Source organism: Chenopodium album, chromosome 13 (assembly GCF_948465745.1).
Source record: "Chenopodium album chromosome 13, dcCheAlbu1.1, whole genome shotgun sequence".
NCBI lineage: Eukaryota > Viridiplantae > Streptophyta > Magnoliopsida > Caryophyllales > Amaranthaceae > Chenopodium > Chenopodium album.
The window spans coordinates 2,156,791-2,184,241 of NC_137846.1; the positions used below are offsets into that span (position 1 = coordinate 2,156,791).

At 35.0% G+C, this 27,451-nt stretch overlaps 2 protein-coding genes and 1 long non-coding RNA gene across 3 annotated transcripts; 1 reads left to right on the plus strand and 2 right to left on the minus strand.

Annotated features, from left to right (window-relative positions):
• Window positions 1-3,697: 3,697 nt before the first annotated feature.
• On the minus strand, window positions 3,698-16,884 carry LOC145574206 (DDT domain-containing protein PTM-like). The gene is made up of 9 exons (XM_081631947.1): window positions 15,379-16,884; window positions 14,678-15,286; window positions 11,682-12,654; window positions 10,379-10,661; window positions 10,160-10,284; window positions 8,670-9,130; window positions 7,316-7,344; window positions 5,897-6,604; window positions 3,698-5,681 (listed from the first exon to the last, which is right to left on the minus strand). Exons 1-9 carry the CDS (start codon window positions 16,653-16,655, stop codon window positions 4,063-4,065), a joined length of 6,084 nt encoding a protein of 2,027 aa, XP_081488073.1. The 5' UTR covers window positions 16,656-16,884; the 3' UTR covers window positions 3,698-4,062.
• A 3,031-nt stretch (window positions 16,885-19,915) lies between these two features.
• LOC145575919 (DET1- and DDB1-associated protein 1-like) lies at window positions 19,916-25,947 on the plus strand. The gene is made up of 4 exons (XM_081633708.1): window positions 19,916-20,167; window positions 23,284-23,344; window positions 25,199-25,260; window positions 25,357-25,947. The coding sequence occupies exons 1-4, from the start codon at window positions 20,084-20,086 to the stop codon at window positions 25,444-25,446; spliced, it is 297 nt and encodes a 98-aa protein (XP_081489834.1). The 5' UTR covers window positions 19,916-20,083; the 3' UTR covers window positions 25,447-25,947.
• Window positions 23,364-25,438, minus strand: LOC145575920 (uncharacterized). Its single transcript, XR_014098293.1, has 3 exons — window positions 25,316-25,438; window positions 25,126-25,202; window positions 23,364-24,559 (listed from the first exon to the last, which is right to left on the minus strand). It is a non-coding gene; the product is annotated as an uncharacterized LOC145575920 (long non-coding RNA).
• Window positions 25,948-27,451: the final 1,504 nt, after the last annotated feature.

Consider the following 27,451-nt stretch of genomic DNA (forward strand, 5'->3'; position numbering starts at 1 on the left):
CCACATGGAAAACACTACTTTTTTTTTTTTTATCAAAATCGGATGAGTTCAGAACCTAATCGGGATTAAAACGGGATTAATATTAACGAACGGAAATCTAAAAATTAAAACACGAATTTACGTGTTCAAAATAATCTGGAATTAAGTTAATCTAATCATTAGTTATAATAACCAAAATTTCAAAACATCATTATTATAAAAGCCCTAAATCAATTATTCATAAAAACCCTAAAATCATGATTTTCAATAATTAAAAACCCTAGGTTATAAAATTTACAAAATCAGAAAATTATGACATTTATAAAATCTGAAATTATAAAGTTTAATTATCAAAATACAATTTGATACTAATTAAATTAATTTCAAACAATAAAATAAAAACAACAAATTAATAAAATTAAGGAGAAAGAAAATAAGACTAACCTTTTTATGTGGGAAATTTTTGGGGATTCATGGTGTATTTATAGAGTAGGGAGTGTAGGGTTAAATTTAGGCTTATAAAAATGTGGGCTTAAGTTATGGGATAGAGCTAAGTTATGGGTTTTGGAATGGGTTATTCCAATAAGAGTATGTAGGAATAATTTACATTGCCCAATAATTAATAAACGTTTAGTCCAAAATATATTTTACTTTTATAAAACCTTATATTTAAAATACTTTAACCCTTTAAAATATTTAATTAAAATACTTGAGCCCTTAACAATACATTTTATTAATACTTAAATACTTTATAAAAAGTACATAAAAATACGGAGTATTACAAATAACATTAATAATAGTATGATTTTATTGTAGATAGAGGAGTGGGGGCCCAGATTGTATCTCGGCTTCCCACCAATTTATTGTAGATTGTATGACTTTTGTTTTTGAGATAATAATAATAATAATAGTATTAATAATAATAGTAATAATAATAACAACATTAATAATAATAACATTAATAATAATAATAGCAATAATAATAATAATAGTAATAATAATAGTAATAATAATAACAACATTAATACTAATAACATTAATAATAGTATTAATAATAATGTTGAAATCTGCTCTGCTCGGCTCGACTATCTCTGCTGCTCTACTATGCTAACCCCTGCTCTGCCCTGCTCAGAAGCTCAAAAGAACAGGGCCCAAGCTTTGTTTGGTAAAATAACCATTTAATTTGTTTATTTTTTTTTTTGGTAAGGAGAAGAGCCCTACCGGGCCGGAACTTCTCACAGGTCCCCCCTTCTCGGGTTAGTGGGCTAAACAATTTGTAAGAGTGGGGGGAAGACAAGGGAATCCCACTCCCCCAAATTGTCACTAGTGGGAATTGAACCCCAACCTCGTGGTTGGAAGGTTTACTCCTTTCCACTAGATCAAGCTTGGCTTTGTAAAATAATCATCCAATTGATGTGGAGCTAAAGAGAACAAAACATTACACTGTAAATACCACGTACAAAGTAGTCTTCTCCCATTCCATTTATAAGGGTTAGAATAGTGTATCTTTATAGTATATTTCAAAAACGGGCTAGAAAGCCAAATGGATGATTCATTAAGGAGTAAGGACTATTAGGAGATACACTGCAGCAACTACAGCATGAAAGAAAAATATTGCGTTATACCAGTAGGCTCCTTAATTCAGCCACAACTCCACATTTATTCTGTATTCCAAGGGCCGCAAGCATTCAGTCACCCCAAATGAGTCTAAAAATCAAACATTATCCTAGTTTCATCTTCTTCCCTTGCAAATGTAAAACCACCACAAGGTGAAGAGTTGGGAAAGTGACTCATCATCTTCAAACATCTTAGCTCTTCAGGAATACAATCCGGCTCTTATACATGTCTCACACATCATAAAGATCTAAGAGATTCTCCTAGCAGATCAGTAACACCGATACTCAATTGCAGCACATAAAAACTTAAAGGTAAAGTATAGAGACAAAACAATTTCTTAAAATAAAGGTAGACTTTGTAAAGTTGCAAGGAAAACATAATATACTCATTAACCCCATATTCAAGTTTACATGCCCATACCACACCCTTTTTAACATGTTTTTTCCCTTTAACCTCTGTGCCATTTCCTTGTGTTAGCAAATTAATGGGGTGGAATATTTGTTTGGTACAAGAACATACAGAAACCAAAGAGAACAATCTCGTATCAAGCTAAATTAATACAAGCATATACTATTGGAAAAATTAATACAAGCATATACTATTGGAGAAATATCAAAGCACAGACACACAGAGAAGTTTGCAAAGCAAACAAATTGCCTAACCTGCTCAGAATATTCCACCTTGAAAGCACATAGGATTTTGCCTCTGCTTCTAACTTACAATGCACGTCCACAGGATAAAATGTTCAAATGCTGTGTTACATTTCCTCATGCTTCCAAACTGTCAATTCAAAATTCACCTGAAAAAAACCAATCAAGCTAGTCTAAAGCTTCCTCTTAACATCTTTAAGATCAGCAAAGTTCGCCAGAGAACTGAAAAGTTCACTGTTTTTAATTCCTCCACAAAGCTGAATCAGATCAGTTTTCTTCGGCCTTGTAAGTTGTAATATGGCTATGAGTATGCCACATCTACACAAACAAAAACAAAAGCCAAAACAAATATTATGGAAAACAAGTTGAAAGCATTCTAATAACCAAACCAATGAGCAGTGTGAGTTGATGATTCCTGCTGCTGGAAATGTCAGACATGTCAAGCATGTCTAAGTATTGACAATGCAAAGATCCTTATTCTCGCCTGTCATACTAGCAGGCAACTGTTTCCAAAAACACTAATGTAAAATGATTGATAACATGCACCACTGTTAAACACTACGAGCAGGATGGCAGGCGTAGTGGATGCCAACTAGATTAGCTGGTTAATGTCTTGGGGGTGGAAACAGCAAGAAAAAGAGGAAGTGAAAAGGTTATGGACATTTTCAGTAGTCGATAAACAAAGATGCTATAAACATCAATATAAATCAACTTTAACCCACAATGAACCTGTTCATAACCAACAGATTACATCCAAGAAACAAAAGTGACTGTCTGACACCAAATCCTTTCGAACCTGAAACATGAGAGATGAGTTTCATAGATGGTTGCCCATGCATCCTGCTTATCAAACCCAAACTAAAGCAGCCAAATGAACGCTCTGTGTCAAGTATTCAAATCAGATAAAGAGAAACATACAAACAAAGGAAAGATGCAGTTATGGCAAACTAAGAAATAATTACAAATTGGCTCTTTAAGGTGGAGGTGTGGGGCCAGGATTGCTATCAAAACATATCATCAACCAAAAAGCTTCAATATAGATGCAAAGGAAAAAAATTGCAAGTTATTATACATTTAAATAAAAGGCGAAAGTTCAATGACCAGATTTTGTATTCATAAAACCAAGATCAAAGCTAATAATGGCCCTTGACCAGCAACAAGATCAATAATTTCCACAGCAGACTTTAGCAGAGCTTTTTTAAAAAAATATATTTGGCAAGTAACTTTAACAGTGAAGCAGCTTTTTTCATCAAGCTAAATTAATATGATGATACTGCATATTAGAGATGAATGCGATAGAAGAGAGCACAAATCAGCTTGCCACATGCTTGTCATGTCCATAGCTGTAGAACTAAAAAACGACCTGTTAAAAATTCATTTGAGAAAACAGCCTCCTTGGGAAAAAAAATCATTACGACATGTTAGATTAGTCATAATTGCAAAAACAAAGGTTTAAATTATAAATTTTCATTAAATTACGAAGAATCAACAAAGTATTTATCATTTGATTCTGCTGTAAAAGCTATCCTACCTCTAAGGTCTTTGTATCTGGTCACATGAATCAGAAATTGGGTGACAAAATCATGGAGGTATCACAACCCCCACTGCTACAATTAGTGTCGACAAGAAACTGCAGCCTCTTCTTTTACGTGATTAGAGGCCATAAACAAATACCAAGGTACAAGAATAATGAACAACGGGTATCATCTATCCTTTCAGCTATTTTTAGACTTTCTGTGTCCGTTGGCTCCTTCCCATACTGAACTGATGTGCAGAACTGTCGTCCAGTTAGTAGTGTTAACTGTGATCATTTAGCTTATTGCTTTCTTTCCAAGATGCAATTCTCATCAGACTCCCTAAGCAATTTAGACTCCAAGTCAAGATCGTGACTTTCAATTGAACAGGATACAACTTCCTTGCTGGTAAGTATCTCGTTCACAACTCCTACCTCAGGATCTACAATCAGAGTCTCATCCTGGTGAAGATTTCCATCACAACTCGGTGCTGAATGAACTTCAGAGGATCCTTCGGTGCACTGAAGCTGTTGTGCACAATCTGTTTTCTTTTGAATTACAACTCCAGGTAACCCCGGAGCATCCAGAGCCTCACTTGAAGATTCATTGAAAAGAGGTTTAACTTCTCCTGAATAGGATGCAACCTCCTTGCTGGTAGGTGACCCATTTTCTACTCTCAATTCAGAACCTAACATCAGAGTATCATTCTGGTCAAGATTTCCATCACAATTATGAGCTGAATCAATCTCTACACCACCGGATGAACCTTCATTAAACTGAATCCCTATCACGTCTGTTTCCTTTCGAACTGCCACAACTTTAGGTAATCCCTGAGGATACAGAGTCTCACTCACACTTTCAATAAAAAGAGAATTATTATCCTTTGAACAGCATACAACCTCATTGCTGATAGGAGACTCATTTACTTTTTTCAACTCAGAATCTAGCATCAGAGTCTCACCCTGATCCTGATTTCCATCACAATTTTGTGCAGCATGGACTTCTACGACACCAGAAGAACCTCCATTACAGTGAAAATCTAACACACAATCGGTTTCCTTTCGAACTGCAACAACCTCGTCCGGAGCCTCACTTGAAGATTGAATAAAAAGGGTACTAACATCCCCCGAACTAGATGCAATATCATTACCAAGTGACCTGTTTTCAACTCTGGTTTCAGAATCTAGCATTGGAGTGTCATATTGGTCATGAGTTACATCACATTTTTGTTGAAGCTCTAACACACAATCTGTTGCCTTTTGAATTGCAACAACTGCACATAATCCCTGGGCATCCGGAGCCTCAATAGAAGCTTCAGTAAAAAGGGTACTGTTATCCTCTGAACAGGATACAGCCTCCTTGCCAAGTGACCCGTTTTCAACTCTGGTCTCAGAATCTAGCATTGGTGTGTCATATTGGTCACAAGTTCCATCACATTTTTGTTGAAGCTCTAACACACAATCTGTTGCCTTTTGAATTGCAACAGCTTCACGTAATCCCTGGGCATCCGGAGCCTCAATAGAAGCTTCAGTAAAAAGGGTACTGTTGTCCTCTGAACAGGATACAGCCTCCTTGCTGGTAGGTGACCCATTTACTACTCTCAACTCAGAATCTAGCATCAGAGTCTTAACCTGATTAAGATTTCTATCACAATTCTGTGCTAAATGAGCCTTTAAGAGACCAGAAGAATTTTCATTGCACTGAAGCTCTAGCACATTATCTGTATCCTTTCTAACAGCAACAACTTCAGATGATTCTTGAGCATCACAAGTAGCTTCCATAAAAAGCATACTTACATCCCTTGATTTGTCAACAAAAGGACAAGCAGGAGAGCTCCTATCACGGCATACGTGGCATTTGAACCCTATAAGACTATCAATATTTCCTTTGTTAAGTCCAAATGCATCACCATGGAACCAATCTGCAAACAAGAACTCTCTTTCAAAAACCACAATACATATCATAGAAAATTAACTTAAAGCCATTCAAATTAAAAACGTAATCAAGGTTCAGTAAAGTCTAAGTACATCACTTCCACATATTTCACAAGAAATATACATCAAAGCTGATGTATATTTTTTAAAGCTATTCAAATTTAAAATGTAATCAAGGTTTAGAGGATTCTAAGAACATCACCTCCACATATTTCACAAGAAATATACATCGACCCTGATGTAGATCCTTGCTGAGAGCAGAGAGAGCATTTTGGTTGATCATCAATCTCAGCAGAGATTTCAGATGGCACAAGGAGTTTTCTTCTTTTAAACTGTATTACCCGCTCATCATTTGGCTTCCTAGATAGCATAAGGCCGTTTATCCAGAATGAATGGAGAATTTGTGTTCTTTTCTTCTGCCAGGAGATGCCCTTCGGGGTTTTCTTTGATGCCAAATTCCTACGCTTATTCCTTTTCCTCTTTTTTCCTCCAGCAGAACTATTAGTATGCAGAGTTGTACATATTGCTTTCCTAGCAGAACTATTAGAATGCAGAGTTGTACAATTTGCTTTTCTAGCAGAACGGCGCAGAGTAACACCAGTAGAGACATTTGTAATTTTCTGTGATGGAGACTGCTCATGGGACAGCATCTTTTTAGCATTTCGCAGAAGCACTTTTCTACGACTGCCTAAGGGTCTTCCCTTCTTCCGAGGCTTAGCCCTCAATGATGCAGAGTGCCCTTCACTGACAACCTTTACATTTTTCGTGGCCCGAAGTTTACCAATTTTCCGTTTCCCCAGATTGCTTTCTTTCTTTACATGCTTCCCTGCCCGGCATTTGTGGCATGTATATGAGCATTCAGAAGTAATTCCCTCTGAAGACTTCATGACATGTCTTTTATGAAAATACCCTAAAAATGAATGCTGATTAGTCAGATTCATCCAGATATATGAAGCAAAATTTAAATTTCATGCAAGTACACCAATAAAATCAACCAAAAATGCCATGCACCCATGTAAGAGCCAAGGACACCAACAACAACATCCATAACAGTTGTGTACAAGACTACAAGTACCAAATCAACAACAAAATCATACATGATCGAAAAAATTTAAGCTTCATCTACAAGATAGATACTGTAATTTCCCTAGGAAGATTTAGCATAAAGAAATCACTATCATCCAGAAGTAGAAAGAGAACTTCAAGAGAAGGGGGAATAGAAAACAATCCTACAACCCCAATACAAGAAAGAATACATAGAGATATAAGCATGTTCAAACAAATATCAAAAGATTACTATTGTAACCATCACTCAAAGTGCAGAACTCAGCAATGCCTCCAAAAGTAACAAAAGTCCATTTCCTTTACATAAAGTGTATTCTTAGTAAACAATGATTGCTTTATAGTTTATATATCAAAGTTTTGTTACATGCAGCGAGGAACAACACAAGTTAGTCTATACTTCAGACTCGAAGTTGTCTTCTACCATCAGTAATAAAATACAAGGACGTGATATGAATCATGATATTGATTTCTTCGAAGGAGTAGTAGCAAAGACATAACGCCATAAGTAACCACATCAACCATCATTCACAAACCATTATCAAAAAAATTTACGTACCGTTGCAAAGTTGACAGCTCACAGCTTCACTGAAAATGCAAAGAAATTTGCATCAGTTATACAAGAAATCATGATAATACAGAAACCATTCACAGAAGTATGATCCCACCAAGCAAAAGCAAGCAAGTTCTCATCTTGTAACAAAGTACCAAACTCGCATGACATCAGATATTCTTTCAAGTTATTCCAATAAACAAACAACAAACCACAATTTAGCGATACTGTCTCAAAATATACAAGAACACTTCAAAATCACAAATCATCTTTACTCCATATCATACTCACACAACATCAAAGGTGTGTGAGAGATAACCCCAGACCCCATAAACCTTTGGTGTTTTTCAAAAACCAATGCCATTACAGATTCAGGCATCAATGCAAACTATATGCAGAAAATGAATAATCATACTTTTATTCATGTGGCAGTGGCTCCACCAAAAAAAAAAAGGAAAAGTTATAACTGTACAGTATACCAACCAAATGTGCAGAACACAGTGTTCAAACCTAAAGTCCAGAATAAGAAATGAAAGATCAAAAACTCAAATCCCACACAAAGAGCATGTCCCCAAAACAAAAGTTCAGTTTAGCAAAGACTCTAAACCTATCAATCTATAAATTCCAGGCCAAAATGGAAGATAAATGATGTGAATTTGAGTAGCTCCGTTAAAGAATCAAATTCGGCATTTTTCTTTTACATATAGGCAAAAACAATTCTAGAACAATCTAACAATGAATCCTAAATTACATAGAAAATGCATACCTAATAAGACTAGGACTTCTAAGTTCTAACAATAATGATAATACATGTTTACCATACATGTAAAATCAATCCTAAAGGGACTAGGAAAACCATGTAGGACTCTTAAGTAAACATTTAAAAGATATGACTTATCCTAACTAGATTAGAATTAAGCCTTAGCTTCCTTGTGAGTCAAAAGTCCTTTCCAACCCAACTACCATCGCATCAAAATAGACATGTAACCAAGATAAAAACCCAAAACAACAGCATATAGAGTATACTCAGTATAGAAAACCCAAATATGATGTCAACTTTGATTCTTTACCAAAGCTACACAAACTTACATCCAGAAAACCAAACTCAAGCAGGAAACAGTTATCTAGAAGAAATACAAACAGCCAAAGACCTGAATTATAATGTTCCTTGTTGAGTGTTGACCACACAAACAGGCAATATCATCAAATATAATTTATTTATTTCCCCATATCCTGTTCTGTTGTCAATTTAACACCACCTAATACAGTAGTCCTAAACAAATTATTATAGCATTGCCAATTCACAACAGATCATAAGAGAAAAAATATATGAAATTTTACAAGACTTGAAATAATATACCTAATCAGCACATTCTTGTTACAGTGTCCACATTGGTAACTGTCAACCCTTTCTGCTCTTGAGAAAAGATAGTCAAAACCTTTTTCCCTCAAAGGCTTCTTGCACACTTTAAAACCTCTTCGGAATTTATTGTAATTTTTCTTACCAGCCTTGCGGGTTATTCTTTTCTCCTCAAAACTCTTCAAGAGATATAAAGGAACATACACCTCATCCAACCAATATTTTTTCCTCTCACAGTCAGATTTTTCAAACTTTTGCCCATGTTTGAGAACAACATCTGGAACACTTCTTCTCTTACCAAAATCCAAAAGATATCTTGCAACTGTACCTTCTGAACACTTACGCCTGATTATGACTTTCTTAAACAGCCTGATCGACTTTATGGAGTTCTTGTCCAATAGAGAATGAGAGTGAGTATTCTCAATATCATCCCAGCGAATAACCAGGTCAAACTCTCTCACCTGAGCCAACAAAATATAACAAGAACTGGCTTTACAGGCATAAGCATAAGTAGAGCTGAAGCATAAAGTAGTTTGCTCTATAAATTCCACAGCCTCAACATATAATAATGCGCTGGAAAGTAGGTTGCATCATAGTCATAATCACATGTGAAACTCGAAAGTTAAATTACATAATCAGTGCATCAACATCAAAAACAGTGGTAGGGCTGATACTAGCACATTTTTATTTATTTATTTTTTTTTTTTTTGGGGGGGGGGGGGGGGGGGGGGGTTGAAATGTACAGGAAGAGATTACCAAAAAAAATGCATAAGATTTTTCACATGTTTACGTAACCCGTAACCTATGCGAAACTGCAATTTCTATGAACAATTAGAGAGAAATGAGAGGATTTGCATATCAAACGACATACAAAAGCTTATGTTGATAACATCAGATACTCAGATCTACTTGCAGTGGAAAAGGCAGAGCAAGAGCAAAGAAGCATGTATCTGTTTTATGGTGTAAACATTAAGAGTGAGAGTTAAATGAGAGTAGTAGTTAGTAGACTACTGCACTAGTCAACAAGACTACATAAAGATTTTAAACTCCATCTGTCTTTCTTTCGTTTGTGTACTACATACCCTTTTTGGTAAGACTCCCCCTTAAAATGACATTATTGCCATCGTGAATTGTGATAAAGGACAAAGAGTGGTGGGTCGTCATCAATATTTCATTCTCTTACATTAAACTATTTCCACATGTTTCTCCATTTCTTGTTTCTATGCAACATAGGCTTATAACGATTTAACAAACATTAGTATTTAAAAGGATGCACTCAGTTAATTTGGAAGATCAGAGGGCTTGGAACATCATGTCGATATTTAAAAACAGAGTTTTTGAAGCATCTGAAAGCCTGAAACCACCAAGTATATTCTTGAAGTCTCATTTCACACAACAGAATAATAAAATCAGGATAGACTATAAACCTGGAGGATATGAAAGGCTACTCTATTAGTGGCCACTAAATAACAACTGATGAGCAAAATTACCTGCAAAGCCAGCTGCTCAAGACTTGTGGATGTTTCTACAGCAGCTCTCCAAGCAACACATTTAGTTCGCCTAGCAATTTCAGAAGCATCGGGATATTGTATATCCGGTAACTTCATGCAGCCAGCTGCAAAAAGTCAGGCTTCAACTGAGTTGAAAGAACATGTGATTGCTAAAAGAGTATGTAATACTGACCTCAAAGAGCCAAAACATAAGCATACCTTTTCGGGCCACTTTCAAAGCCAATGAGCGAGGTATGCCTTTCCAATTGAATAGACTACGAGAAGTCTTACCCCCTCTCCACCAAAAGAAAACTAAACCACGACCAGCAGTTGATGATTTATTTTCTGAGTCAGCATATCTAACCTTCTTTCTGCTGAGACCGTTCTTTGAAGTTGCACGTGAACTGGCCACAAAGTGAGAAGCTGAACCCATAGTAGTAACCAAGTCAACATGTTTCCACCAATCAGCAGAAATAGCCAAAGGACGTATATTGGCCTCCAGCTGCATGTACAGCAACAAAAATAAATACCAGAAATTCAGAAAATAATGAAGGCAAAATTCCAAACCAATTAAATCTCTGGAAGTATGAAGAAGGAAATTCACAGATAAAACTAATAATTACTAGATTAATCTACAAAAGGAAGCAGTATAATACTAATAGTTCATCATTTCATTGTGCTACTCCATGTAGGTCAACAAATTCAAAAGGACTGGAGCACAATGACCAATCAGATACAAAGCATCCTTGGCAACCAAAAAAAAAAAATGCAAACTAACAAAATGTTCAGTTACATAAAGTAGTATTCACTAATGCTCATAGTATTCAAACTGGATAACCTGCCAAAATATAATAAATGCACCTGAAGTCTTGAAAGGTCCCCTTTGTAATAAAATCTTTGCCCCCCCCCCCCCCCCCACGTCACCCAAAGGAAAAAAAATTCCAGTTACAATAAGTCAATAAGATAGAGTAAATATGACTCTCTGGAACTTAAAGCGATAACTCTGTAAATAGCAAACACTGACTCATATTCTCTGTCACATTCAAATTAGTTAAATAGCTTTTCCAACAGTCTTGTATATGATAAGTATACTTTTATAAAAAGGGCTTAGTCACCCCAAATTTAATAAATGTACAGCCTACATCAAATAAAAGCCACCCCTTTTGAAAACTTGGCTTTCATGCGAATTGGATTGACATTTATGTAATTCGAGGTGGTAATTGGTAAACTGATAATTATTAAATTTGAGGTGACTAAGATTGTTGTATACAAAAACACTTTGCGAAGTTTTAAACTTCAACTCATTGACTAACTAGTCAGTGAAAATTAGATAAGTTAGCATTTGTAATACTTCGTATAAAAATACCATATACATCTCAAAACTTCTTCCTAAAGATCAGCATTTATTATTAAGAATTTCGAAAAAATAACCTATTCTACAATTAGTTGCACAAATAACCTATAATTCACATTTTAAGACAGAAGATGTTTTTAAATCAGGATGTTAGAGAGAAAACATTACCGTAAGCAGAGGGAGTTTCAGTGAAGAAACATCACATGCTTTGAGGACACGTTGACGCCAAAGCTCACTGTATTGAGGTCGCAGCCAAGGACCAGAGAGAAGTCCCCGCAGGCGCTCTTCCATAAAAAGAATGTAGCAAATGACATCTACAAGATGCCCCTTCTTATTCCTTTTTGACAGGATACCATCAATTTCTTCTTCAAGAGCATCTGAAACAGATATTCCATTCGGGTTACTGAATAAACAACCTCTTCCTTCAACGGGAAATCTGCAACAGTAGCACCATCCACATTTTTCTATCTGTCTCTTCCTATTTAGGTCTTGAATAGTAGTCCAACAAGACTTTACTGACTTCTTCAGAATAAACTTCAACTGAATTGAAATGATCTCCTCCTCAGTCTTAGGAGCATCTTTACCAGTGGGTTTTCTCAATAATTCTTCAACAACTGAAGATGCTGTCCGAGCAAAGCTATAGCTATTCAGATAATTATCTCCAGGTTGCTCTTGTAACACATCCTCCTCTTTAGCCTTCAAAAACGATCTACCTTTTCTCGCAGGACCTTTTTTCTTCTTCAGTTTAGAAGATGAAAGCTTCTTTCCAGATGTACCTCTGGCAGCCATATTGGGCACAGGTCTACAAGATTTTTGAATCAACTCATTCTCCTGTAAAACTTCACCAGATCCTTCAGAACTTATAAGTAGATTGTTTGTTTCTCTGCAAGTTTTTGCAGTATCTGAACCAAGAAAGTCTGCAGGTTCAGAAACTTCAGAACCCGAATGACCAGAATATCTTGTATTGATAAATTTTTTTGATTTCCTTCCATCATATTCAGTTGGGAAGGCCCAATGTTGAGAAATTGCACTTAGGATTGAGCTGTATAAAATAGTAGATGATTGCAGAAGTTGAATAACATCACTGAGGTCATCTTTGTGGTAATAACTACATACAGTCTCAGCATCATTGGAATCTGACCTGTGAATTTAATAACATATCAATACAAATATATGTTTTAGGCAAATAATTCTCTTCTCCTTCCATCTCTATCAGTAGAATGGCAGAACAAAATGAAGGAAAACAAGATGATGTACTATTAAATGTTGAAATTTTGCATAAAATAGGGAATATGAACATAAATGTAACCACTGGAGTAACAGAGACACAATAGAATCATTAAACATGAGCCTGTGAACCTAAACTTTTTTAAAAGTTACATTTTATTTAAAAGCTTTTCCCAACAGATGTTTAAAATGTAAATATCTTACCCATCAGAATATGTATTGTCATCGGTACACTACACAGTTGCCCAGATATTACTGTTGATCAAATTCCAAACATCAGAACAGGTATTGGAGTCTTCTTTGTTCAGAAATCATGAGTACACTTTTGAAGTTCTTTCTAGTCAACAGATAAGATGTCATTTAAAATCTTATAGTTTTTCCCTTAAATTACAAGTGCACATAAGCCTGTAGGTGGCAGCTCTCATGAGTGAGATATAAAGAATTTCAGAGAAAAACAGATACTGAACTTGCTGGATAGTGGATATAATGAGAAAAATATCTATCCTCAATGAAGACTCGAATCCCAATAAATATCCTATATGCCATCCTGACAGAACAAGTGCTTACAGAAGAAAGTGAAAAAACCAGTGAGAAATGGTAATATCTCCAAGTAGTAAATACTCCCTCAGTCTCACTGAGACTGTCAGCCTAATACTTCATGCCTTGCTATATGGTTGGTCATAAATCCTAAGGTGGGCACGAGGAAGAGATAACAGTTTGTCAATTCTTGGATCATCAGAGTTAAACCAAAAACATTGTGGAGACCTCCAATTCTACAGAAAATTGAGAGGAAAAGAAGACACGCAGAATTGTGGAGATACACAAAGATATATTCTTATTTTTTCAAAAGGAGCCCCAGCTTCCTTCCATTGACCACCAAGAAAGACAACCATGATGAAAGGATTAGAACCATGATTAAGATTATTGCAATTTATCTCAGAACCCTACCTCTTTCAAACGATTCTAAACCCTGAATAAAAAAAATGTATATAAGCATTAGATCCACCCACATCCTTTAAAGGGTGTAATCAACCAGCAATTTAGCAATTATATCTACACCATAATTCAGAGACATGTAAAAGCCACTTAGCCTGTCAATGTGCAGTATTCAAGTCCAGTGTCTAACAGTGACACATGCTCTATATTCAAGGAAGAAAAATAAGAAACGCTTTCAAAAGTTTCTAGGAGTAAAAGCCACCAAGGAACACCAAACACTTAACATTTTTCCAACATCTACCCATACCTAAAGGTTATGAAGCATTAATAGTACAACACTTCTTCAAAAAAAAAATGGAGCTCTATACAACCAGAAGGAAGAAAACTTCAGAAAGAAAAGGCACTCATGCTTTTCAATCTATCTTCTTCTAAGAAAAAGGAATACAACAGTTTTGACTTCTTATGCTACCAATTTTGTGTTCAATCATTTTTTTTCCAGTTATGCTATTCAAAGAGCTGTTACATACAATGTATCTTATAGAAAATGAAATTTGCTTCTCAAGTTTCCCCCTTGATTTAAAAACCACAAGTTATGAGCTACCTAAGGAGTACTTATACCCTAAAAAACACATTTACTATGCATCTTTCTGATGAATAACAGAAAGTAACAAACCTTGCTTTTGTTGATGGCACTTTGTCATGCTCTACATTGATCCAAAGTACTTGGAAAAAAAAAATCATTAAAGGGGTCCATTTCTTAAGTAAGATAGCATATCTACATTCATTCTGTTTCATCCTGGTAAAAGTAATAGTAAAATAAAGCCAAGTTATATACTATCAGCTTCTAACCACATTGGTAACATTTGTAGCGAAAAAGTTATTCAGAAACTCAGACACAGCAACTCTAAAGCCAGACCATGTAGATATATAATATATATATTCAAAAAAGCTCAGTGTAATAAATATGGTAATTTAGCTATATGAAATTCCAAGGAGCTTACACCAAAAGGTAGTCAAAGCAGCTGAAAAAAAGGCGTCCACAAGTATCAGTTCCAAGTAACTCTGCACCGCGAATGTATTTCTGAGGTTTGTTGGCAAATTTCAGTTTGCCAATCACACATTCTGGACAGTACCAATTACCCTCTGGCAAAAGACTGCTGACAATTCCAACACATTTTGAATGATATGCAGCAGGACAACCATCACAGCATATCAAGTTCCCATCCATCTTACAAAGGCAACACTCATCACTGTTTCCATCAGCTACCTCTTCTTTCATGCCCTCACTTGGGCAAGAGTCCACGGGAACGTCTAAAGAGGTTCTCCTTTTCCTATCATTGCACACCGTTCGACCAGTATCCATATTTGCCTCTGCAATACCTGTCCTTTTACTAAGCTCTGATCTAATGGCCTCAACTTCAACAACATCATCACAAAGACAACGAAGCAATTCAATCTTCACCTCTGCTGGGTTTTTGTAGTATTCGCCCTCAAATAGCTTCAAGTGATTGAGAGAAAAACCAGACTTTAGACCTGAACCGTGAATAAGTAGATATTCAACCATAAACACAGGCCATGTAATTGCATCCAGAAAATCCCAGTTCAAATTCCTATCATTATATAACAAAGAGTAACGGTAATCAATCACAAGGTTGATTTTTTATTTGCCAACAATTTTAAATATTCAAAGTGTAAACTTTACCTCAAACAAATCGATGCAGATTCACATCCCTCACTTGCAAGCAATTCTAGATGTGCTCTCAATGTTTGCAAGATGGCGACATGAATTAAGTCAATTAATTGATTAGATACCCTGCTCTTCAATGCTGCTACAAGATCCTCCAATTCAAAAGGACTCAAGTATAATTTGGTACTAAACGACCTAAGGCAAGCATATACAGAGAAAATATCTAACACAGGAATTCCCTCTAAATTTAAATTAGCTGAAGACGGTGGCAGTTCAATCTTAGGAGGAGGAGTTTGAGGTTCTATGATTCTTTCCAGCACCTGAGGAGCAGGCTTTTCTTCAGCTTCATCAATAACCCCCGACACCACAGACATATCATTCACTTCATCTTCTACCACGGCACTAGAAGCATCATTCTCATTTACAGCAGCAGCCTTTGTTCGTCGTGCACTTCTTCTCAACACAGTTTCTGTTGGAGTACTTAAATTCTTCTGCATCTTTCTCCTCTTCCTACGACCAGAATTTCCATCCTGGCATTGATTCGGTGACACAGCCTCCACACCTCCATCTAATTGATAATCACAAACCCTACTATTTACAAGATTAGCATCAACAGCACTGACATCCCCATCTTTCACTTCTTCACCTAAACCTACACAAGAATTGATATTTATTGTCCCATTCTCCCCGTTAACGCCCTCGTCATCAATCCCTAAATTCAAATCGAACCCGTGTTCTATCCTCTCAACTAAACCAACCTTTTCAATCCTAGTATCATCCTCATCAAACCCATCATCGTCTACACTCAAATTCAAGTCAATACCACCCCTAACTTCCCCATTTTGAACCCCATCATCGACATTTAACCCGCGGTTCAAATCTAAACCATCATTTCCATCAATACCATCCAAATTCCCATTAACATTAACAGAAACATAACAATCATTCACTGCAGTTCGACCTAATTCAGGCTCAATCACTAAATTCTGTTGCGAATTATCAACTTCCAAATTGTCAGAAGATTTACCTGGATCATTACGACGCCGTTTCTTGGGCTTCCTCCCAACTTTTCTTGTCGCAATTTTCTGATTCCCAGCAATTGAGTTAACAGCAGCAACAGAAGATGAAGAAGAGATCAAACGAGTAACCTCGGACAAATCAGCTTCCTCGGAATCGCCGTCTTCGTACAAGATTTTGAAAAACCCAGTTAACGAATCGTATGATTCAACAACTCCTTCAAAAACCCCAAACCCTTTGAACTCCTTCGACACAGTTTTCCCCAAAAATTCCATCAATTATATAATTGGGAGTAAAATTAGGGTTTTGAAATGGGGGAAATAGAAAGGATCTGCTGCAAGTGCAGCAAATCAACCCAGAAAAACGCCCAAAATTTTTGACAGAAAAAAAAAATGGAAAAAAGAAAAAGAAAGGGGGAAAATCAAATGTTAGTGGGGAAAGAAGGAAAGAGGTTGGAGATGTTGGACAACTCTTGCGAGCAGCGAGTTTGTTGCACACTCTCTCTCATCCCTCAACCCCCCAATAGTGTGGAGAGTTGGTACTTTTTAGGTCTCGTGTGGATATTAAAATGTAGTGACGCGGTCAAAAGTTAACCCAATCTGACTATGCAATGTGAATCGAACACAATATGTGGGTCTATAAAACCGTGGGTCTATAAAACCAAAGAATAGTGTATCGTAAATGGGTCAGGTGAGTGCTGAGAATGACACGACAATATGTCACGTCTTTTTTTTATAGGGTCACGTGCAAGACATGGCGTTTATTAAATTTACTGTATCATAATTGGGTTAGGTGAGTACTGAGATGACATGACACGACATAATATGCTTGATAGCTCCACGTGCAATGTATGATGTTTAAGAAATTTAGTGTATAATAAATTGATCAGATTAGTGATGATATGACACGACACGACATAATATGTTAAATATCTCCACGAGCCCACAAGCATTGTATCATATTTGTATGGTGTATTAGTGTTTAACGAAAATGGTTGTAGTTGGTTCGTATGCATGGTATCTACTATCTTACCATACTCTCTCACGGGGCGAAGCCAAGATTTACAAGTCCTGTGGGCTGGACTTGTTAAACAACAAATTGATGGAAAAAATTAAAATGTACTAATATTTTATTGTTATAAAAAAAAAATAGTTGAATCATACTCTACGATTTTTCATAGTAGCAAAATCATCAATCAAAAATTCAATACTAAAATCTACAACAATCTCTTTTTATGTGTACTACCAAAACATCTCTAAGAAAATCATCCTCCATTTTTTCCCCTCAAAACTTGTGTTTTGCTCATTATCATCACTCAAATTACTTTCGGGATTCAAATTTGTCTTTGAAGTGGAACCCTCTTCTTATTGATTATTAACTTTTTTGTAAAAAAAAATCCAGTGTTTTTGATTTCATGATTTAACCTATATCAATACAATTATCTAATTAAGTAGCATATAATCCTAAAATTTGAATTTCAAAAAATTCCTGTTTTAGTTGATTTGCTTTAAAAAATGCGTGAGTGATGGGATTCGAACCCAACATCCTTGGGAAAAAGCTTCATTACCCAACCAACATGACAAACTTTATTCACTACTACGTATATCATGTGTGTCTTTCTAATATATATAATAATTTTAAGGGGGGCCAAAAGATATGATTCATGGCCTGCAAATCTGGGCCGGGGAGGTCGGGCCTCCACCAGCCCCCCCCCCCCCCTTCACCCTTGCTCTCTCATTACTAGAAGACGCATTTTCATCATTGTGTATTTGTAGGTTTTGAAATCTATCTTGCATTATATTTTTGCTTCATCATTGTAAGTTTTCTTTAAATCTGTGCATAAAAGTGACTAACAAGTTTCATACTATAATTCACCCCATTTTATTGCAATATCTCACTCACATCAATTCCCTCCCATTTCAACATGTTCCACATCGATCATGTGCATATTATACAACTTAAAATACCTTCAACCATCTCGATAGTCACCAAACATATGAATAAAATATAGTGCTTCTCCATTTTGCACTTGAATTTGCCCTCTTGGCGATATAATATTTTAGCTATAAAATTTAGGCAAAATTGGCCTCAACAACACAAACTTTTAACAAGGTGCATATAACAACATGAACTTTGACTAGTAACCGTAACAACACCAACTTCTTCATCAGATGCACAAAATATCATAAATGAAACGTAGGATCGGAAATTTTATCGAATAATAATATTTTATAAATTTTTGAAAATTTTGATATCATATTTAGTCATCAAGGTCCAAATTGACCCAATACATTAATCGATACATTTTTATAGTACGCAAATCAATGTTTTTTGTAATGTTTTTGCTAAATTTGATCTCATATTTGACTAAATTTTAAAACCTCGTTTGATAATTTTTTTCCTGCATAAAATTCGAGGCACGCAATACCAGACGATTTTTTATGATAATAAAATATTAGGTGCCATGTCTTCGGCAAATTTTTGGTATCAAGCTTCATTTGTGATTTTGTGCACCTAATAAAGAAGTTTGTGTTGTTATAACTACTAGTCATTGTTCATGCTGCTACTTGCACCTTGTTAAAAGTTCATGATGTTGAGGCCAATTTCGCCTAAAATTTATGTCTAGCTTGATGCTCTATAAAGTTATTTTATTTTTGAAAAATAATTCTCCTCGATATGTAAAGGTATTTTGGGTAACAAGATGTCCAATGTCCAAATGTATCTGAGGTTTGCCTTGCAAGGGTGTTCGAGTGCTAAACCTGCAAAGACAGAGAAAGTATGCTGCCCGGGGGTTGACCCGGGATCGCCCCACTAAAGTAAACGAATGTACTTTATATTGAGAGAACGTAGTGAGATGAAGTAGAGAATGAATGACAGATGTCATTAATCATTGGCTGCTATTTATAGATGTAATTTCAGGTGACAAAACTGTACTTTATTAGACAAATTAAGGGTAAATTTGTAGTTTATGATGATTAATGGATGATGAGCTGGATAACCTGGATTATAGAAGTGTATTTTCTTCATTTCAACTATAATGGGCTTATGACATGGACTAGGCCCAAATAGTTATGTTTCATCATTAATTTAGATTTGTTGGTGTAATTAGTTATTTATTGATGTTATCAATCTTATCATATTCGTTTGTATTCCATCACGAGCCGTAATATAAATACAGAAAAACTCAATAGGCCAAAGTGCAATATTTTAAAAGAACATTATCAATAATAATTCATAGCATGTGTTAATCAAACGTGTGTTTTATTTTCTTTTTGTTTAAACTTATCCTATGAAATGGGTTAAAATATCAACTCAAATTTGTTACGTAGTATCATACTTTAATTTGATTAAATCGAATAACTGTTTAAATGTACTATATCCTCTGTATGATTAATTTTGTTATCGTAATTTGCTTAATTAGAGAACAAGTGCAGACAACGTGACACATAAAGAAAACTTGGCAAAATTACGATCAACTTAGTTAAATAAATTTAGCTTTTAACATCACAAGTTTATAACGACTTTTAACAAATATACTAGAATTTAGACATTTAGTATTCAAGTGCTAATTCTTACCTGAGATTAAACATGTAATCAGCCAATTTTCATTCTCTCCCCTAAAAAACCTATCTTTTGCATACCAAATTCTTACAATTTGCTAGTGTTCCTCTGAGTTCATCGATTCTTGTCGATTTCATAGTTAATGGGGTCCATGTTTGGCGACTGGCCTTCACACGATCCTCACAACTTCAGCCAACTCCGCCCTTCTGATCCTTCAAATCCCTCTGTAAGATGCAATTTCATCTCTGAATCTTATTGATGTTCGAATTATTGTTCTTAATTTCGTTAGAAATGATGTTAATTTGATCTGGGTTTGCTGTATTTATTTTGTTGAATGATGGGGATTTGTGTTTCATCTGGGTATTTCGAATTATGAGCAAATTTTGTATGCTAAATGCTTGGCTTATGATTTGTTATGTGAAATGTGAAATTATTGTTATTGTTATTATTGAATTGTATTTAGCAAGCATCATCATAATTTTATCAGAATTATTTAAAAATTTTAGCTTTTTAGTTAAGCTTTTGTACAATGGGTGACTCAACTTTGCAATCTAGACAAATGTAGGGATTTTATGGCATAAACTATGAGTTTGTTTATTTAGGGTTGAAAGTTGGCTGTCTTTGTATGTGTTTTGCTGTGATAGCATGGCGGAGAAATTCATCTGGGTTTAAAAATCGAAACTTGGCTGTGTTCTAATGGTTGAGAAAATATTTGATGCTTCTTCTGAAAATTTGATCTTCACAGTTGACGCAGTTCAATTTTATGAAGGTCATTAAACTCAATAATGTCATTAATCTCATTATAGACATTGTTTATAATCACCAAAAAGAATAAGAAGTTAAATTTGTTCTTTATATGCCAATGTAAGTATTATATGCAGTTGCATCTGATGTTGATGAACTCTATGGGTTAATTAGACTGGATAATTTTGTTTTCTAGGGCTCTCAATTAGTCTAAGGTTGCTTGCTTATTGATAGTCTTAGCTTGAACCTCAAATTCATTTTTCTATTTACGAAGTTTGATGAGCAGCATTTCTTTATTAACTAGGGTGAAGTAAAGGCATTCGATTGAATGGACTCTTCAATCTTCACAACCTTCAAATATTCAACTTATAGTGTAGAATTTGGTCTTCATAAATCATAACTCAATTTGACCAATATGGGCATAACTTCATAAAAGGAGTGGGTGAGTGACCCGTCTCCTTCCAGAGAGCGTAAAGCCGTAAACTAGTCTTTGGGTCCATTAGTTCTATGTTTCCACATTGCACCAGCCTTCTCACTTCTGCTGGGATTGGAGTCTAGATTCAGGCTACATCCAATCTTCTTTAAAGAACTCACAAGTCACAAGTTTCAATCTTGTTGTACAACCGAAGAAGATTTCAATCACAAGGAGTTAGGATTTTGATTTTATTGTTCTATGTAATGTATGGCTTATTTAATATCTACATGCCAGATTGATTAATGGAAACACATTTTGTGACCTGTAGTGTACATAGCTACGTACCGCACTTATCAAGAGAATCAATTGTAGTGGTATACATGCTGAGTGATTGTTGACTAATGACTCACAGTCTCACACCTTGACACCTTGTTTTTATTGGGTGGGATATATGGTTTTTCAATATATATAAGCTTCTGGCACACGTGAGAAACTAGGCTCTTTTGATATTTGATGGCTGGGGAGGAAAATTGAGAGGTATGGAGAAGACTTATCTAGTACGGTGACAACTCGACAAGGTATATTAGTAAGTAAAGAGGAAATGAAATAACGACAATCACGATTGATTTGTTGCATCATGTTTCTGACCGATACTTCACTGATGATTGTCATTCATTTAATGAAATTGCCTTAACTAGTACACTGTTGTTTAAGGTTACTGTACTCCTCTCCTACATCTCCATAACATAGTTAATGAAAATTGAAGAACAGACTCTCTGCACTAGAAGTTGTGAAGCTTTGCATGTTAAAACCCACCTTTTGTACAGGCACCTAGTAATAATACATATGCTATTAGGACTTCTTGATTTCAAGATTCTGTTAGCGTCTGCTGTGTGTGTGTTCTTTCCTGAAGTTAGTATAACCATGCATTTATAATCTTTCCTTGCCCTCACTCACACTACCCCCCCCCCCCCCCCCCAATAAAAGGTATTGTTCTTTACCGACTAGCTAATCAAGCATACTCTGATACATGTTGGCCAATTATCACTCTTTCTCGACATGTAAGTTTCCCACAAAACAAAAACCTTCAGTTTAAGTGTGGGAATCTTTTTGTGTGGACTGTGGAGCAGAGTAAAACTGCAAAAATCACTATCTGTCTTAAAACGTAGAGAAAGAAGTAGTACTTCCGGTATGCGAGTTGCTCCTATTATGGTATGTCCTAGTCTTTTGAAAATATTGTAATTTTGTTACTTCATGCAGTACAAAGTGAGAGCACATTATAATATTGGGATCCCTAGGTTGTGGCATAAGAGTATACTAGACTGATTTTGAGAAGGATATCTATGTGAATGACATGAGTAACAGGAAGAGGAAAAAGCTCTGACACGAGTCTCACATATCCTTGTTGATTTAGGATATTGGTTCACTTCCTTTTGACCTTTTCAGTTATGTGGTTGCTCTCTTTTTTTCTTTTCTTTTATTCTTTTTCCCCACTAGCTGTCAATTTCAAGTTCAATTTGAATTAGAGTAGAACTTCAAGAATTAGATAAAGTAGAAAGAATGAAGGCCCTCATACCAGGCAAAGGGAGTACCTTACTTGAACAGTTTATTCATATCATTAGAGGTAAAAAAAACTTTACCTGCAGAATAGGGGAGAGTCTAAATGTTGAAGTTGACTGAGTGTTTAGTGGCTATCAGTTCCTTTGTGCATGTTATTCTTCTCTTTTCCTCAAATTTTCAATGTACCTTACATAATGATTTGCCACCTCATGCTGCACCTAATTACAGTTTTCTCTTAATTTTCTGTTGTTTTCTTAGAACTCAGAAGTAATATCTTCATGTGATTGAACCCCCCAAATTCCTAATCCTACTTGTGACCCTATTGCCTACACCAGAGTCCTTAGTGTTTTCTCCTGACAGACCTCTTGTCAAGTGTCAAATTTACAACTAGTTACATAAGTCTGTGATGTACTCCGTAGTAAGGTAGCCAGCAAACAAATGTATATCTGTGCTGGATAATTTTCCTATGATACAATTTATGCTGGGTCCAGCGTTGAGTAGGTCAAAGGCCTCAAAGCCTTGTTGATTTGATTTATGAAAGGATTATGTTTAAATTAGGAAGTCCTTCATCACATGCCTTTACGTAGCATTCTAATAGGCTACTAATTCCTGTTTATGTACAGAGATTGACGCCTGCCACCTACCATCCCACTCACAGTCGTACTCTTCCACCTCCTGATCAAGGTATTGCTAATTATATATTCCTAATCATGTAAGCATGTTGCATTCATACAGTAAATGCACAATACACAGTAATAATTTTCCATAAGTTGCGTAGTATAACTTGAAATTTGGATGCTACATAGTAGGATCTGTGACAATGTTTACTAATCTAATATATACACTAAGGTATCTATGTTATTGCTTGTTTTTGTCTACCCTTTTTCTGATCTTTTTAGAAATTCTGCATCCTGTTCCATTTAGACAATGATGATATCAAAATTGACATGACAACAGTTTAATTTTCAAGGAGGTAGTTAGATAAACTACGCATTTGCAGCTGCAAGTGCTTTCACAACTTCACATGTTCATAATGTGTAATTTTTTACCCTGGTGTATCTAGAAGCACTCCAAATGTAAAATGAACATGAGTTAACATATTCTTTTTTATGTAGAAGCTGTTTCTTAAGGATTGGTTTTTGTTTTAAAACATTCTTCCTGATAATCATGGAGAAAGGTATCTAAGATCACTGATTATTGCTTGAGAGGCTGTTGCTCACAGGAAAAAGAGTGAGAACAGGATGATCAAATTTACAGGCAGTAGATGGAAAATCATCAACTAAAGTGATGGGTCGGAAAGGAAGTCTGGCATAATCATATAACTGCGTTACACAAATTTTCCCCATAAAAACCAACTAAGATACTAGAAAAGTACAAATCAACATAAAGGTATACCACGAAACAAGAAAAAAAAAAAAAAGGGTGGGGGCGCTGTTGAGAAGCACCAACCTGTTGTTAGTAGCTTAGTACTGTACTTGATATTTTGTAGCATCTTAAAATAAGTGAAAGTAATTTATTTTTTGGAAGCAAGTGTTTCCAGTAGACAGATAAGGACACAGAAGAATAAGAGAAGAATTTACTGCTGAAAAAAAGTAATAGCATCATCTATAAGCAATGGAACAATCATTCTATGCAGAAGAATTACCTTTTACGAAAGCTATAATGGAATAATATTGAGTCTAGGCTTTTTTGAGCTGCTGATTCATCTGCAAGCTACAATTATAAGTAACTTTAAATTCTAGGTATGAAAATATGCAATATTGAATATTCTAAACAATGATAAATTTTATCTGCTCTATTTTCACCAAGGCTGCTTCTATTCTCTTTGCATATCTTGACTGGCTATGGATAGGAGGTTACACAGTTACACCTTGGCCTTTACAAATCAATACTTGATATCTGCAATGATTGTTAAATGAATAATTATTTTATACTTCCTCTGTTTTTTATTAGCTGTTCCGCTTTGACCAGAAACGTATGCCAATGCACAACTTTCATATGCTGGTTAAAAATAATTTGGTTAATATAGGGTATGTGAATAGTGTATAAAGTCAAGTGGTGCAAGTTTTTAAAAACAGAGCGAGTATATGAGTGATAATGATGCTTAGATATCTTTTTTAAAAACAGAGAGAGTATATGAGTGATCAATGGTCATTGGATATCTGATTTACCTTAACCATCCATAGAAATAAATCCCCAGAGATTTGACCTATCAGTTGGTAATATTAATTGTGAAGAAATATCTTTGCTAGTGTCAGATATAGCTCTAAAGCTCAATAAGGTCTTATCTCTCTGTAATATCTGGTTTTAACCTTATGAAAGATTTCTCATCTTCATTTTTTTTTAAATGAAAAAGTTTAATTAAATCTCGGGGGGAGAATTTTTGCTAGTTTAAATGTAAATAATTAAATATGTTATGAAACTTATGATTGCCTGGCTAGCTGTTTCTGGAGAATATTAACTACCTGAGAACTCATCCTTACTTTCTGTTCCGAGGAACAGAAACATACACTGACCTGTTGGAAACCTTCCTTGCAGTTATCTGTACAGAGAGCAAAAATATTCTAATCAGACACTTCTATAAGCATGCAGAGGAGAAGGTACCAGTTTGATTAGTATTATTTGGCTGATTTGCGTGCTTTTATGCATGTATACCAAAAATGATTTTGGCCTTCTTTTTTCTCGGGTGGATGCAGCTGAGACCCAAGAGAGCTGCTTCAGAACACCTTGCGCCTGAGAATGGAGCCAAGCATCTGAGAGCATCTTCCTCAGGAACTCCTCTATAAGCTATTGCCAGATGAAGCATTTTGATCATGTTAATAAAGTCATGTACATAATTTTTATAAAACAACGATGTTGTAGATGTGATAGTTATATTCCAGACTGTTTTGATTTGTTGGTAATTAATAGGGTAAGGTCCTTGAGAGGGTACAGGTGTTCCCTCAATGTAGGGTGATGAAGAATTGATCCCCATTCTAGGGTTCAGGAAGATGAGCTACAAAATCGCTGTTTTCTTCCAGTTTCCTTAACCGGGTCACTGAGAAGCAAAACTTGTAATGCTTATGGCGTGTACATTCAGTGTGCATAATCAAATAATGTAACTGATCTATGTCGTTTATGCGCTCTTTAAGCGTACACATTGTATGATTTGTACTTTCCAACAGTTGCTACTTGGCGCCTGTGTTAGCTCTTTGAGAAGCTTGTGTTAATAGCTGCTAGCAATAGTTGCAAATTTCGGGTACAGAATAATGTATTGATTTCATTTACAATTTTAACAGCATTTTTCACTTTGCTGGTGTTTGCCTTTGGGCTTTGTCTATCACTTTTCTTACCACAAAATATTAAAAGCTTACTATGATTGTTTTGATGCATGTGACTTAACCCTACTGTAATTTATGCTTTTTGAAAAGAAATAAATAAATGGGAGAAAAATACTTTCTTTTGAGCTTTGATGATAGATATGGAATCAATCAAGTGTCAAATAATCCTAGGTTTTCATTCTATGTTTATACCTTTACTAATTAAACTTAATCTTATGATCAATTAGCTATATGATTGATCACCAATATAGTACATTGTACATAGGATTCTCTTATGAAGAGGGTCTCTTAATGTTATTTTTTTTTTCTCACCTTTAAAAAATATAGTATGTACATACGTATAAATTTTTTTATTTCATGTCGAGCTATTTTCTACATTATTATGAGAAAAACAAAAACACGTAGGTATTGGATCCTTGAAATCAATATGACCCTCAGATTTATTCTGAAAATGCCTCCTTCACACAAACAGGTCATGATTTTTGTACCTAAATATTGTAACTTTCTATAAATTGCAATTGAAAATTATGAACCCAAAATTATGAAGGCCAACTTAATATTAACATTCTGAAGAAATAGAAAAGGACCGACACTCTACCAAAATGGATAGTATCATCTTCTTCAAATTAAATGAAAGATCAGATAATAAATACTGACACAAAAAAATAGAACCAGTGGCTGAAAAGAAATATAGCAAATTATGACATAAAAGAAGAACCAATTTTCCCTCCCTATAGGCAAAAAGGACCTTTGCAATATTAATGGGGGCAACAAACAGACATACCAACCTAATATTATTTTTTTATTTTTTATTTTTTTTTGTTAGAAATTCATACAATATTAAAAATTCCAACAAGATTTTTAGTCAATTAAATAAACTATCTTTGATTTTATCCATTTTTCACATTTGTCAATGCATAAACTTGATAATTAGTAATTTAACAAGTGAGTAACCATTATAAAAAGCCGACAGATTGCTAAAAAATAGATATTGATACAAATCAGCCAATATCTTGCATGATTATGTTTTTCATATATACATCAATATCATAAATTCATACAATTAATAAAAGAGTAGAGAAAATATACCATATTTATATAAAGACGATGAGTAATCTATTAAAAAAAAAAAAAGAGTGTGCATTTTAATAGTTTTGTTAAAAAAAACAGTTTATAATGAAAAATCAAAACCTAATACTACCTCTGTTACAGGTTATGTGCAACGATTAGACATATTTCCTCTTTGCTTTATGTCAAATCGTTGCACATAACCTGTAACGGAGGTAGTAATATGAATGAATGATGTACTTGTTATAAATTCACATGGTGTGTTTACTATAGGTCTTTGATAAGTCATACCTTTTTTGTGTATATGTGAAATATTGAGAGAAGTTTAAGGCAAAAACTCGAAATAGTTGAGCATGTGATAGCACATGGAAATGGGCCTATTTCATGCTATCTAACTTTAAAT

Excerpts from the sequence above, each read along its gene's own strand:
- LOC145574206 (XM_081631947.1), bottom strand. The coding sequence starts at position 16,655 with ATGGAATTTTTGGGGAAAACTGTGTCGAAGGAGTTCAAAGGGTTTGGG. Across the intron at positions 10,662-11,681 it reads TGAAACTCCCTCTGCTTACG|CTGGAGGCCAATATACGTCC; the intron begins GTAATGTTTTCT and ends CTGTACATGCAG. Across the intron at positions 9,131-10,159 it reads TTGAGCAGCTGGCTTTGCAG|GTGAGAGAGTTTGACCTGGT; the intron begins GTAATTTTGCTC and ends TTGTTGGCTCAG.
- LOC145575919 (XM_081633708.1), top strand. The coding sequence starts at position 20,084 with ATGGGGTCCATGTTTGGCGACTGGCCTTCACACGATCCTCACAACTTC. Across the intron at positions 20,168-23,283 it reads CTGATCCTTCAAATCCCTCT|AGATTGACGCCTGCCACCTA; the intron begins GTAAGATGCAAT and ends GTTTATGTACAG. Across the intron at positions 25,261-25,356 it reads ATAAGCATGCAGAGGAGAAG|CTGAGACCCAAGAGAGCTGC; the intron begins GTACCAGTTTGA and ends GGGTGGATGCAG.